This window comes from Ochotona princeps, chromosome 8, assembly GCF_030435755.1.
Source record: "Ochotona princeps isolate mOchPri1 chromosome 8, mOchPri1.hap1, whole genome shotgun sequence".
Classification (NCBI taxonomy): Eukaryota; Metazoa; Chordata; class Mammalia; order Lagomorpha; family Ochotonidae; genus Ochotona; species Ochotona princeps.
In genome coordinates, this window is record NC_080839.1 from 49,260,096 (window position 1) to 49,274,885 (window position 14,790).

The 14,790-nt window shown below is 41.6% G+C and overlaps 1 protein-coding gene and 1 pseudogene across 2 annotated transcripts in view; one reads left to right on the forward strand and one right to left on the reverse strand.

Annotated features, from left to right (window-relative positions):
* The window catches only part of CAMKMT (calmodulin-lysine N-methyltransferase), a 396,457-nt gene that overhangs the window by 37,502 nt on the left and 344,165 nt on the right, over positions 1-14,790 (reverse strand). The window contains exons 7-8 of one of the 2 annotated variants that reach the window (XM_004582906.3): positions 14,130-14,193; positions 6,638-6,704 (exon numbers count right to left, since the gene is read on the reverse strand). The exons of the other annotated variant lie outside the window; for it this stretch is intronic. Of the exons in view, the coding sequence (XP_004582963.2) occupies positions 6,638-6,704; positions 14,130-14,193 (131 nt within the window). The remainder of the gene's footprint in view (positions 1-6,637; positions 6,705-14,129; positions 14,194-14,790) is intronic. 2 annotated transcript variants of the gene reach the window in all.
* Positions 849-1,790, forward strand: LOC105941677 (Y-box-binding protein 1-like; annotated as a pseudogene).

Here is a 14,790-nt window from a genome sequence, read left to right on the forward strand (position 1 = left end):
AAACTAATACTATATAAATAGCCAAAATTCACTTCTGGAAATGCATTTTGTAGATAAACTTGAAAATGCACAACTTACATATACATGTGTTTCACTGACACTGGTATAGCAAAAATACTGAGAAAATAAAATCCATGAATAGGTTAAAAATTAAACTATATGAGTGGTACATTGTGATGTGGCCACTCTAAATTCTCAGCAGTTCTCGAGGGTGTTTCACCATAATTCTAGCAAAACTCACTAACGGTGTATTTTATTAGAAAATTTCTGAAAAACAGCCCTCAGCTTCCTTATCTCTGTTACCTTCTCCTTACTTTCCTGTTCAACCTGACAAAGAACAGACAGTGTGTACTCACATTGTCAGTCTACGGACACTGCAAGTGCATGCTAGCAAAGAAGCCAGGACCCAAAGGAAAGCGGGTCTCAGGCTGAGAAACTCACGTCTCTAGACTCAATGTCTAGAGCTTGATTTGCTCCTATGGAAAACTGACTGCATAGGTCTCAGGGATTCATGTTTTCTGAAATGTACTCCAAGTACAAACGGTAAGAGCTTTCATCTACCAAGGATAACGTGTGCTAATTGTGTCAGGAAGTGAAAAAAAAAATGAAGCAAAAATCCTTGCTTTAGAGAAAATGATCTATTTTCCTCCCTAACATGTCAGCTGAACAGTATGTGGTCAACACAATAGGGTTCAAAATAGTGGTGGTCAGCAGAACTGGATCAGTAGAGCGGGAGTGGAGAGTGGACCCCAGAGAGCCCTGAAGAGCACCACGCTGCCGGCCTGGTTACCATCACACCCTGGGAGGAGCCGTAGCTGCAGCAGCCGCCCCCAGGCACCACCACCGCTATGAGCAGCGAGGTCAAGGCTCAGCATTTGCCCACAGTCTTGCTCTTGGTGCCACCGACACCAAGCTCGGCACCACCGGCAGTGGTGCAGGAGCGGTGGACTGGGCGGTATCCACATGTCCACGCCTGCGGGTGGGGACAAGAAAGTCATCATAATGAATGAAGGTTTGGGGAACAGTAAAATGGTTCAGTGTAAGGTACGGTTACGGCTTCATCAACAGGAATGACACGAAGGAAGATGTATTTGTACACCAGACTGCCATAAAGAAGAATAACCCCAGGAAGCATCTTTGCAGTGTAGGACACGGAGAGACTGTGGAGTTTGATGTTGTTGAAGGAGAAAGGGGCGCAGAGGCAGCACATGTTACAGGCCCTGGAGGAGTTCCAGTGCAAGGCAGTAAACATGCACATTGTAGGAATCCTTCACGCAATTACCAGTAGAATTACCAGAATAGTGAAAGCGGGGGAAAGAATGAGGGATCAGAGAGTGCTCCCGAAGGCCAGGCCCAACAATGAAGGCCATACCGCAAGCCAAGGTTCCCACCTGACTGCATGCAGAGACCCTATTGGTGTCGACTACAGTATTCCAACTCTGCTATGCAGGGAGAAGTGATGGAAGGTGCTCGCCAACCAGGGTGCAGGAGATCAAGGCAGACCTGTGAGACCGAACAGGTGTTGAGGTTATAGACCACGATTCCGCAGAGGTCCTCCACGCCAAAGACAGCCTAGAGAGGACTGCAAAGAAGAGGATAAGGAGAATCAAGGAGGTGAGACCCAGGGTCTGCAGCCACCTCAATGTCGGTACCACCCAAGTTCAATTACCGACGCCCAGATAACCCTAAACCACAAGATGGCAGAGACAAAGACTGCCGATCTACCAGCTGAGAATTCAGCGGCTCCCAAGGCAGAGCAGGGCGGGGCTGAGGGAAAAATGCTGGCTTAACATCTCTACCATCATCTGAGTTAGCCATCCAACAAGAAGAAATGAATATGAAACTCCAGCAGTAACAAATAAACAAAAGATCGGAGCTGAAGTGCTTGCCTTTTGCCTATTGACCACATTACTAGAGCTATCTGCATTGTCTATGCAGCATGAGGTTTTTATTATTTTTACCCAAAGATGTCTCATTTAGTAATGACAAACTTTTTTTTTAAAGCCTGTTTTTTTCTTTAAAGATTTTTAAATTGTTTCATATCTGGTCAAGCTGAAGTTTTTAAAGAACTTCATTTTTAATTTGTAATAAAAGTTTACAACTTGATTTTTTTCTTTTTTTTTTTTTTTTTAAAGATTTTATTCATTTTATTACAGCCAGATATACACAGAGGAGGAGAGACAGAGAGGAAGATCTTCCGTCCGATGATTCACTCCCCAAGTGAGCCGCAACGGGCCGATGCGCGCCGATCCGATGCCGGGAACCTGGAACCTCTTCCGGGTCTCCCACGCGGGTGCAGTGTCCCAAAGCATTGGGCCGTCCTCGACTGCTTTCCCAGGCCACAAGCAGGGAGCTGGATGGGAAGTGGAGCTGCCGGGATTAGAACCGGCGCCCATATGGGATCCCGGGGCTTTCAAGGCGAGGACTTTAGCCGCTAGGCCACGCCGCCGGGCCCTACAACTTGATTTTTTTCAAGAAATTCAATAAACTGCAAGCACCTGTCAATATAGGAATTTAATAGTCTAAAAAAGTACTGATCAACAGGGCTGGAGTGGTGACTCAATAGGCTAATTCTCCACCTACAAGTGCCAGCAACCTGTATGGACAACTATTTATGTCCTGGATGTTCCACGTATGATCCAGCTCTCTACTTATGCCTTGGGAAAGCAGGGGAGGATGGCTGAAGTCCTTGGACCCCGGAACTTATGTATTCATATAGGCAGCTCCTGGCTTCAGAATGGCTCAGCTCTGGTCAATACAACCATCTGGTGAGTGAACCAACAGACATGGAAACAAAGCCAATCTGCTTTGTATACTAAGAGAATGTACCATATTAAACTATGGTACTATTCTAAGTGCAACACAAGTTGAAAGCAAGAAAAGATTAGGGTAGAATGGAACAATCTGAGAAGGCAGGGAAATGGTAGTTGAGTTATCAGATTTAGAAGGACAAAAAGGAAGAGAGCAAGACTGGCCAAAACTACAGGTGAGAAAGACAAATGGGTTGGAGGGGCATGGTTTGGACGACAGGAGCAGAAAGGGAGGCTGGAGAACTCTAGAGGTGAGATGGGATGACCAGAGGGCAGAAGGCAGAAGGCCTGGAAAAACTGGCAATTGGACCCCTGTCTGTTGGAACGAACATTTAAACATTTTCTCTGCATACCTAACTTAAACTCTAAAGGAAAGTGACCTTCAGCAAAGGCATAAATTTTAAAGGACAATATGGCAAGAGAACCAATAGCCCATCTTGGGGACCCACACAAAAATATAATCTAGGATACAGGAAAAGTCCTTTTAAAACAAGTTCTGTAGTTTACTAAAATTCATGGTTTACCAGAGAGTAATAAAATTCACAACCCAAAAATCAGAAGCAACTATTACATAAAAATAGTCTTTTCCTAAGTGAAACTCATTTTTAATATTACAGAAGGGTAAATTTAACAGATTTTTTTTGAAAAATAATAACTTTCAACCACTGTTAACCAGAGAATGATGCTATTCACTAATTCTGGTAGACCTAGAAGAAATATGTAAGACGTCAAAAGCTCCAATTGGTTCTTTGTGAGACAGTCACAATTAGGAAGACAGCTTCATATAAACCTAACAATTGAGATGCTGTAAATATCTTTGCTATTTCATTAATTTCTAGCTATATTTAGTAGCATGGTTTCCTTCGTTCAAGAATGACTTTCAGTAACTGTGTTCTCAAAGGCAATTACTTGGGACTTGTTTGCTAAATGAATGGATGGCTGCCCAGATGGTATAATGAATGAACCATTAAATGACTGGAGTGAGATCTTGCTTCTGCTAGGGCCCCTAAACCTGGCCAGGTCTCAGGCTTTCAGACTGTCACACAAGCACATCTTGCATGTTTAGCCAACATGAGACTGGGATGAGGATGGCTCAGGTGACAAGAAAAGGTGGTGTGTAAAAGAAGTTGCTCTGGTAGGGATGGCAGTGTTGAAGAGAGTGAGGTGGATTTACCAGCAAGCTATGGAAGCTCGAGTGTCAGAGCCCATCACCTGGCTGGCCCTCTCCTAAGGAACATTAGTAGCAGGTTCATACAGCCACATCTTTCTCTGAAACCTAATCAGAGTACGATCTAATTGAACTCATCTCCTATGGAGGGCCCTCAAAACAAGTTTCAGGCGTGGGAGAGGTTGTTGCAGGCGCAATGCCAGAGTCACTGAGAACACTGTCCAGCCAAGGGAGGCAGGAGCTCGGGGTGCCAGTCAAATCTCAGGACAGTTTCTTGTTCCTTTAAAAAAAAATTTTTTTTTTTTTTTTGGCTTACGGTTCTCATATCACGACTTTCCTTTCAGCTTTTACATCTTCTTCGCAAATGAAGTCACAAGAGACATTCAGCTGTGAGAAACTTCATGTCAAGCTTTGAAGTGCTTTTTAATAGCAGAAATATTTGGCTCACGTGTAGGCTTTGTAGCTATGGTAAATACCTCTTAGTTATCTGTCGCTACTGTTATTCCACACCTCCAATTTGGAGGAGAAATTCTGCATAGGCATTGAGGCACTAAAAGGGAATATTGAACTATATCTTAGCTCCTTTGTGAATGGGTTCTTTTTATTTCTTCTCTCATGGAACTAATACTTTCTTCATATTGTGCTGGCTGTGGGTGGGGAAGAAGTGGCTAGAAGGCAGTGCTGATTATGACATCCTCGGTTGGCAGGTTCTTTCAGCTGCTTGCAGGTTAAGTGGTCAAGTAGCACCCTAATAGAAGATCAAGACATCTCAAGGACTGACACATCCACCTGTTATCTGGCAAGTGCTTTAGCAGACTTTGGACAGAATGCCTGCCGTGGTTGAAAGAGAAGAAGCTGACCATGATTAGTATGAGATAAAAATGGGAAAAAAAAAAACCCACAAAATCCGTCATCTTGGAGGTTCCTGCATGACTGCTGAGACAGACTTGATGGGAAGGTACATACCAAAACAACATATTCAGAAATAGCATTTTTGAGAAAAGAGAAATGAAAACAAAAGCTATGTGTTTAGCATTTGGGCTATACCTGTGCTGAACAATGCCATTTTGCTTCTTGATGTAGCTTAATTATTTTATGAAGAGATGCTAGAAAATACTATTGCACTCCATCAGTTAAACACTTGACATTTTTATTCCTCCAAATGCAACATTTTAGAAGTCTAGATATGTTTATTAATTAGTGATTATTAACACCCAGTAAACAACATTATGTCTTGTAGAAACACAATCTCTCTTCACAGCGTGAAGCTGAAATCTATTATTCCCTGATTCCATATGCTGAAATACACTCAAATGGTCACAAATGACCTTAAGCATTAAATAAATGTAAATGAGGACAACATAGCAAATGTGCTTTTGATTGATAACTAAAAGACCGGCCTGGAAATCCTGCCCCAAAATGCGGCACTCTCTGGAGAGGTGGGGCGTCTGTGCTGAGGAGGAAAAGCCACCTCACCAGTGCAAGGTGCACAGGTAGTGGCAGACAAGCGCTCCCTTTCCCTGGACCTGACTGAGGTTTTCTGGCAAACAGGTTTGTTCATTTATGCAAGCAGTGCAGAGTATCCTGCTCCTTTTGCCTTCTGCCTGCTTTGAACATGCTAATACGGGATTTACAAACACATACACAGACACTTGGCTATACCAAATAATAGAAGAGAGAAAAAATTACAGCTACTCATAATCCCAATAGGACAATCATTTTGAGTTCTAAACACTACAGCTGTTTAACCCACTTTTTCCCTCCAAAAATAGAGCAGATGGGACGGAAAAGCATGTATCTTCAGCATAAGAAAGAGTACAAATACTATAGGATGACTGATTAATGGTAATAAATAAAATAATTCAGCAATAGAAGTCTTCTAATCAAGTCCAGGGTAGAATGCACATAGGAAAAATGCACACATATAGACATTTCACAGGAAAATAGCTAAATGAACACTTCTTCCTGAACATTCATTACCAACAGGGCAAAACCAAACAGTAATGTCACAAAACACACTATTGTTATGGTGGAGGCCAGGCATCTCTCCTAGTTTTGGTAAGAGTGAATGGGATCTAAAGGGGAATGGACACCTGACTCTCTTGCAATCATGGAATACAGCAGGGTTTCCCAATCTCAGCTCTCAGCATTATGACATTGGGGGTCAGATGCTTCCTCCTGGTACCATGTGGAGCAGCATCCCTGTTCTATACCTATCAGAGGCTAGCGGCAGCACCCCTTCCCATCTCCCCCTCTCCTCCTCCACCAAATCAAGACAACAGAAAACATATCCAGAGACTGTCCAAAGTCCTCTGGGGATGAGGGGCAGAAGTTGTCCCAGCTGGAGCTGGAATTAGAGCCTATTAGGAAGGTGCCAGGTTCTCCCACATTCATATTGTACAATCTCAACTCTGAAGTGATCCCCAAATCTGTTGAGCATACTTACCTTCAATTTTTTTCACCTATTAATTGGAAATAAGGAGAGTATCTGTTTATCTCATGCGCATTAAATGTGATAAATGAACATTGCAAGACAGTCTCGTCAAATGCATGGAACAGCACCTGACATTGAATGTACTCAGCGAATGTTAGTGATTGTAACTTTCAATAACCCACAGTATCAAGAAAAACCATTTCACCTGGAGCATATGCATCTTACCAGCTTGATATCTTCTGGGTTTTAAACACACCAGCCTTCTGATTTCTTGTGATGATGTCTCTTACATCTATAGGACACAGTTAAGAAAGCTCCACCAGTGATTGTTAACTGACTAAAGAAAAAAAGGCAAGAAAAACAGCCCACTATCACAGTGATCTTCTTATTGTATATGTGATGGTTGTAATGAGGAGGCCTGAGCCGTAGGGTGTGACGCAGGTCAAGCGTACGGTCTCAGCTCAAACCACCAAATGCCAACTTCCCCCAAGCAAGCTCTTTTAATCCCCTGGGCTGTAGTTCTACCACCTGGGAAATGGACATCTGGAGAGCACCTTGGCAAGGTCCTGAGGTATGGGTACCCCATGGGTGCCATGCTCCACTTGCGCAGAAGAGCTCAGAGCCCAAAGGTGCGCCATGTCAATCTTCTGAGACTTCCCTAAATGCTATTAGGGAGGAGGGTTGGGGATGTGCAGCAGTGAAAGACTTTGAGGGATGTGAAAAGACAAATGTGGAGAAAAAGTATGCACAAGCTGGGAGAGAAAATGAATTACTGAAGAAGAAAGTGAATCCAGTTTAAGTTTCTTTAAAAAAACTGTCTTTATAGACTTAGGTTGTGGCCTTAAGCCATCTGCTGGTCTTGTCCAAAGGAGACAAGTTTAGGGAAGTGAGGTTTGGAGACATGAGTTCATTACATCACCCTGCACCCGAGCTAAGCGAGTGCCCTAGGGAGAGCTACGTCAGGTTTCAGGAAGGATGGGTTTCAGAGCAGCTGGTTTCTTCAACTTCTAGATACTATGCATCTTGTAACTGTTCTCTTTCCTCTCGTTGCTCTGGCCCTTGTGTAACTCAGAGCCAAATGTATGACCTCACTCTAACAACCATACGCCACATCCCATTGGCATATATTTCCTGAACTGGCTTCATCAATATTCTTTTGGCTTTTTAATTTCCAATTGCTGCCCTCTCCCTTCTCATTTCTTTCATATGGAATACTCTGTGTCACCATACGAAGCCTCAAAGCCCCTCTTTTGGAAGAAGGCAGGTTTGAATAAACAAGAAATGAAATAATGCCAGAGAAGGTTGCAAGCTGGACTAAATTGGGCCCATGCGGAGGACACCAAGCAGACATGCGATGCTCCCCTATGGCTTGGAAAAACAGATTTTCTGAATGCTCCAAGCAAGCGTTGGCCGTGATCTCCCTGCAAGAGCACAGCCACAGGACTTTTTAACCCAAATCTCTGCTTCAATCACCAGGCACACCCTTTTCTTCTTAGAGTGAATAAGCAGGTACTGCGATAGCTTTCCTCCCCTGGGAGTGGGTAGGCCAAATCAATTAGGTCCCCTAACGAAGTGCTTTGTGAAGGTTTACAAAAGTGCTATAATGCAGACTTTTTTTTTCCTGAGTGAACTTTCCTGTATGCAAATTAAATACCGTGAAATTACATTCATTAAAAAAATAAAAGAGACTAATTTGCCTGCTTGTTTTGATTAACTAAAATGACACATCGGCCTACAGCTCTGTCTATTTCAGGAAGAAAGTATTTCAGGAAAAGTCTTCTAAATGAGATGTCTTGAAGAGGACAGCTGACATCTTTATTCTGAGAAGAACAGAATGAGCAAAGAGTCAACTGACAACTGTTTTGGAGGAAGCTCCCCCGCACTCTGGACACACCCTACTCGGCGTTGCTATGGCATCCAACTACACTTCAGAAAGCGCCTGGTACACCTGTAGCGTCGTATGAGTACATGACTAATCTGTCAAGCAAAACATATGATTTTGTTAGTGGAGGTAATACTTTTTTATAAAACAGTCACAGGGAAGTTAAATTATATAACGCAGAAAACCTATTAATAATTTTTAGTAAACATCTTAACACTATATACTTTTATACAATTTATAAACCTGTGACTACAGGTAGCCAGGCTGAAGCGTGCACATGCATTTATATCCTAGAAGCAATTTTTCAAATAAAAAAAAAATCCAGCTGCCTTTGGGTTGCTTTATTTTTAAAACTGGGAAGGAAATATATTTGTGGGCTTTTTATATTTTTTCTTAGTATTAAAATCAGTTCAAAGAGGAAAAAAAATGACAATAGCAATTTTAAGCTATTCCTATAAGAGGTACATTCTGATACTCTGCTCTACCCTCTCCTTTTACTTAAGGTCAGATGCTGATGGCTCTTCTGGATGGCACTGTGTCCAATAACAGATCTTATCATTCTTCTGTGTCACCTCAGGGTAATAAAGGAAATCCAATCAAATCGATTCAATATGTCCAGGATAGTGTTCAACACCACAAGCCAAATTGTGTTCTCTGACCTGTACCCACCTTCTGGAAGACTTCAGTGGGAGGGGCTGAGCACAGGGAACACTTTAATGTGATTTCTGATTAAATGGATCCAGGACAATCACCTCCAACCCTCTTGTCTGAAAACTAGACATCCAGAACTCCAGATAGTATGCTTGTGGCTAAAAGGAAATCCCACTTCTATCTAGATTTCCTTCTCAAGCAAGGTATAGATTAGGAGTGGGGCACCATTTTAATTTTGTTTCCATTGGCTTTTATTTTTAAAAGATGTGTTATTACGTCATAGCAATGACAGTGTTTCAGCATATATACTATAGATACATATAAAGATACATAGATACATACATATATATGTGAGGGCTCAAAAAATTGGTGGAAAGTCTTTTAATTTCATTTCCATGAACTTTTTGAAACCCTCATATAAGATTATCAAAATATCAGCCCCCTATCAGAGATCATGTTTATTAATAGTTATCTACACATTTTGAGAGTTGGCATGGTTCTTATAACAAGGAAATATTTCTAGGAAAAATAACATGTGTGATTCACAAAGCATTGCTTTTCTTGGTTTATATTATGCTAATTTTATTAACTGAGGATAGGAAACTGAAGTTACAACATAAATTATTTTCATTTTTGATCTGAAGGCTTTTGTAAAATGTTTAATGTGGTCTTTGCTATTTGCTATATTAAAGCTAAAAAATTATTTTTTAAAATACTATTTTACAAGTCACCATTAGAGAGAGACAGGGAGAGACAGAGAGAGGATCTTTCATCCGATAATTCACTACCCGAATGGCTGCAACAGATAAGGCTGAGCCAAGTGGGAGCCAGGAGCCAGCAGCTACATCAAGTCTTCCATGTGGGTGGCAAGGGCCCAAACACTCGGTTCATCTTCTGCTTTTCCCAGGCCTTTAGCAGGCAGCTGAGTTAGAAGTAGAGCAGCCAGGACATGAATTGGTGCCTATATGGGATGCTGACATTATAGGCATCAGCTTTACCCAATACACTGTAACGTCAGTGCCTACAAACCTTCTTAAAGGTACATATTCATTAGTCCAGGTTTAACGGAGCATAATGTATGCTAGCCCAAACCATACTGGAGACTAATTCATGTCAATTCATTATCTTTTGGGAATAATCCTGGGATATGCTCTGGTAAAATGAGACTTGTGACAGTAACTAAAATAAATTTTCTTTCCCAGCTCCTTGACCTAATTGTGAACATTTACACCATAGAACCAAAACAACTACAAGGATTGCTTGAGAGTTTCTCAGTTTCTTTCTCGTATATACATTCCCTCTCATCTAGGCATAATCCATGTCTCATAAAGAAAGATCCTAGGTCTGTGTGGTTCGTTGCTGGATTTTTATTTGCCTGAAGTGCCATACAGTCAATGTTGGTTAGATTGGCTTAAACTTGGTTCACAAAGGTATTTGTTGGGGGTCTTACCCAATGAGGATCACAGACTTGTGACTCATTTAGTAGAGTCATAGCTCATGGCTAGCAGAGGAAGGGACCTGGACTCCCAAACCCTTCTATAGTCAGCATAGGCTGAATGGGCCACAGGCAGCTCCATTTGTCAGGTATTCAAGTCAGGAATTCTGTTAAATCAATTACTATATAACTAGGATAGAAGATTTACCAGTTTTTGGAAAAATCCCAGGCTCAAGATCATGATGAGGTCATGTATGTACCAAAGGGACAAGATCTTCAATCAGCAGCACAGAAAGAGAAATGGCTCACCAAGCATTGGTATATGCTGTGGATAACATGCTATGCCTTTAAGAGGATGGTTCCAGGCAGGGTGCTCATACTGGACAGGATGAGAGAGTGAAGCCACAGAGGGTTGCCCACCTTGGCGTGTTCTATTCATTGTGATGCGGAAGGCATGCATCATCAACAACTCAGCATACCATCTCTCTCCCTCCTTCTTTGGTCATTGCCATCTCTAGCTACAAACCTTATCACTTTCTTTACTACACTAAAATGCAGTGCTGGTGGGGTGGACTAGAAAGGAATGCATTTCATACTATTTTTAGACTAGACTTTAGAACTGGCTGCATCAGGTGGACCCATTTGCAATTTTTCCTTTGTTCTCTAGGGTGCAGATAAAATGACATAAGGAGGGTGGGCTAGCTCTCAGGTCGGTGGGGGTGGGGTGGTGAGGCTGTGTGTCAGACTCACCCCAGGAGTGCAGCTCAGAGAACCTATCCAGGAATCGGATAAAATACTCAGGACTTGCAAAACTCATTTTTGTCTTGAGTCTTAATCTCTTTTCAGATACCTCTGTTTAATAAATCTCAGGTCAACATCTAGCTTTCCAGGGTCAAGACAGAGGGCTCTAGGAGACAGAGCCAGTCCATTTGATACATTTTAGAGAAGTAATAAATAACCTCACAAGTGGTGTGCCATAGATTCAGAACTCATCTACCTGTTGCCTTGCCTATTAAAAAGAATAAATGAAGATTAAAAGGAAATGTCAGTTAATGCTTTAAAAAAAAGTAAAATTCAGAATCTTAGAAGCTTGAGACTTAGGAAGTAAGACTTAGCTGGGTTCACTAAATTTAGAAGCCAAGAACAACAAAATTATTTTTTTTTTGATGATTAAAATAATCTACAGGCCTATACTCAGATGTGATGTGCAATTGCCAGGTCGATTTTCAATTACATTTCACTGATGTATTCATTTGTTTCTTAATGTGCTCATCTTGCCCATTAAGAATAATTAGCAGCTTTGCTTAGAGATTTTCTGGCTTCTGGGAATGTCTCTCCCCCCCCCCTTTTTTTTGTTGACATCTGCTTTTACGTTTTAGAAAATAATTTTTGGATCATATCCTGCAACTGCTATATAATTTAGGCTTCCTAAAATTTTAAGGGAAAGATGAAAACAGTCATTTTGAAATAAGTTTGTTTCTATCTATATGCATCTATGGTATGTGAGTCAGTGAGTTATTCTTACAGAAGGTGGGCATACAAATGAGAAAAAAAATGCATTCATATTAAGCTCACTTAGTCCAACAGATTACAACAGATGCCTATTGTAAGCTCTGTTAGCAAATCAAGAGCAGCATTAGTATTAAAAGCAGGAAAAAAACCACATCGCCAATTTTAAGGCTTTCTGCATGCTTTTTCCCCTTAATTAACAAAAAATTAGATCTAGTTACAACAGAAAAAGGCATACAAACATAGAACAACCGCATGATTAAAAAACTGAGCTCTGTGGGTAAAGTCCTAAGAGCTGAAATAAAACACCCGGCCCATTTGGATCTGCATTCTGAAAGGACCTCCTTTATCCACGTTATAAACTTCTTCCCCTCCTGCCCGTGGGCACCCTGCTATATTAAACCCATTGTAAAACCCAGCACAATAAAGCACTCTCAGAGCCGAGGCTCTGAGGACCACATGTTAAAAATCCATTTTCTTGGGAGGGGGGCTTGTACCAATCATTGCTTTGAAAGGCCGTCACAGTGAATACAGAAACTGGGATTTTCTCTCCGGTTTCTAAGGGCTGGCATGGCATCTTCGCTGTTCCAAGCAAAGGTGTGTTAATTAGTGACATCAGCAAGCCCTCCCTTCCCGGTGAGTTCTGTGCTCTAGCTCAGTAATCATTTTCATACAATGACATGTACATACTGACTACAGATGCTTCCCAGAGTTCCAGAAAAGTTCCAGAGGCTTTCTGAGGCTGTTGGAGGAAACACCTGCTGACTTGTAAGCAACCATGGGTTACTGGGCCCCATCTCCACATGCCTGTGTCTACAATCGCCTTCTCTGGTCTCATACTCCTGTTTTCTCTCCTCTCTCCCATTCCCACCCAGAACACATCTACGGGGGCTGAGCTGGCACATGGTAGCTTCCTCTTGTTTTGTGTGTTCCCTGACACAAGGAGGAGGGGCACAGTGACATGATACCTGCACAGAATCCAATGTGAATAAAGCAGACTGAATGAAATAACATCCGCTCATCTTCAGGCATATTTTGAAAAACTTGCGACAGTCTCAAGAACATGATTAAAATCCTGCATTTTTAAAAAAGGAAGCACCTTTTGTGATCTCTTTCCCTTGTGTGAAAGGCCAAGATTGTGATTGGCTGTTTTTCCTTCCTGATTTTTTTTTTTTTTGAAGTCTGTCAGGCAATTAGCTGGGTGGGGCTCTGCAGAGCACACAAGTGCTGCTGACGGTATTAGCTGCTCTGCTTCCCATACCTTCCGCTCCCAGTGCAGGCAGCCCTGAGTGAGCTGCTGCAGCAAAGTCCTCGTTTAAAATAAGGAATTACAGAGCAGAGACAGAAGAAGAAAAACCTGAAACACATTTTTATGTAAGAGGCCACAAAAATCAAAACTGCTTTGGTCACCTGGAGGGTCTAAAATTCAAATAAGAAGACTCTCTCCCTCACAAAGTAATTGAGAGGCACATAAAAAAAAAAAATCCAGAGCAAACATATCTTCCACTTTTCCTCTCAATTTCTAACGGCTGTTAACTGCCCCTGAACAAATCAACTCAGCTGCTAAAGTAGCCACAAATTATGCTTGCTTTCTTAGTTAAAGTACAGTTCAATTTTCATGAACTCTGTGTACACATGAGTAAAGCATAATCTAATAGAATGGGGTTTGAACTGTAATAGCATAGCAGTGAGAGAGACATTTTTTAAATTCTAAATGAGAAGAAATGATTAAAAAGGGGAGCTGTTTCCAGGGAGGGAAACAGGTAACGCCTCATCAGTTACAGGTCCATGGCCCGGCCTAGTATCAAATGTCTGAAAGGTTATATCGGACATGAACCTGGATATTAATATTTGCAAGCAACATCCGAGACAATAAAATGGCAAAAAAAAAAAAGGTATACTGGCAAATTTTCATTGGGGGAAAAGAACAAGCTGGTTGAGAATGATTAGGAAATAAATTTCCTCATTGCCTTGAGAGGTTCCCTAAATATACAAGCTCCTAAGGAGAAGTGTCTAAAAAAAAATCCATCGAAAGTGGAGGTGGAGGGGGGTGGCAGCAAAGCCACGTAGCCATACTCCACGAATTCATATATTTCTACTTTTCCTTAATTACTTATTGTCTGTGTGTGGGGGGAAACTCTCTTTTAATACCCCATGCTGTCTTTCTTTATATCAATTGTTACTCAGCCGGGAAAAAGGAATGAGCACAACAAACCCGTTTTCTATCTGAATAAGGATACTTTGGATGGCCTTTTCATTCCCATCAGTTAACAGAACTTCTTTGACATCTGCAGAAATAGCAACCTGGAAGGAAAAAAAAAGGAGCACAGCAAACAATGAGCAAATATGCTTGTCTGTGTCGAAGTGAAGACAGGAGTGACAAGCCTTCAGTATCATGCTTCCTCACCTATTTCTCTGTAACAATCTCCAATCTTTTTTCATTTTATGTCTGCATTATTTTAATCATTCAATCAAATCAGTCAATACTTTTATCATTCCATTTGCGGGAGCCTCTATCTTGCTATCATTCTGTTCGGTAATTGCATTGTGACAGCGGATGATGGTATTCTGAGAGCCTTTCATTTGCGGGCTTCTGTTTATCTAGTAGAGCCATCATACAAGGCTGTCACTCTGCCTTTCAGCTTGCGTCTGTCTGACTGCCTGATGCCCTTCATATAACTTTGCATTGCAGGCAGATGGCTTTGTGAGGGTAATTTTTTTGTGAGCTTTGACATGCTCGCACATTGGGCTGTAACCTCGACACATTGTATGAGAGCGACAGGTTTGTCAAATGCCAATCAGGGTAACAATATGCTTTTATTTGTAGAGACATAAAAACTTGTCTAATGCACTGTGCTGCTACATAATATCTCCTGAATACATGAGTCAGAACCCAGAGAA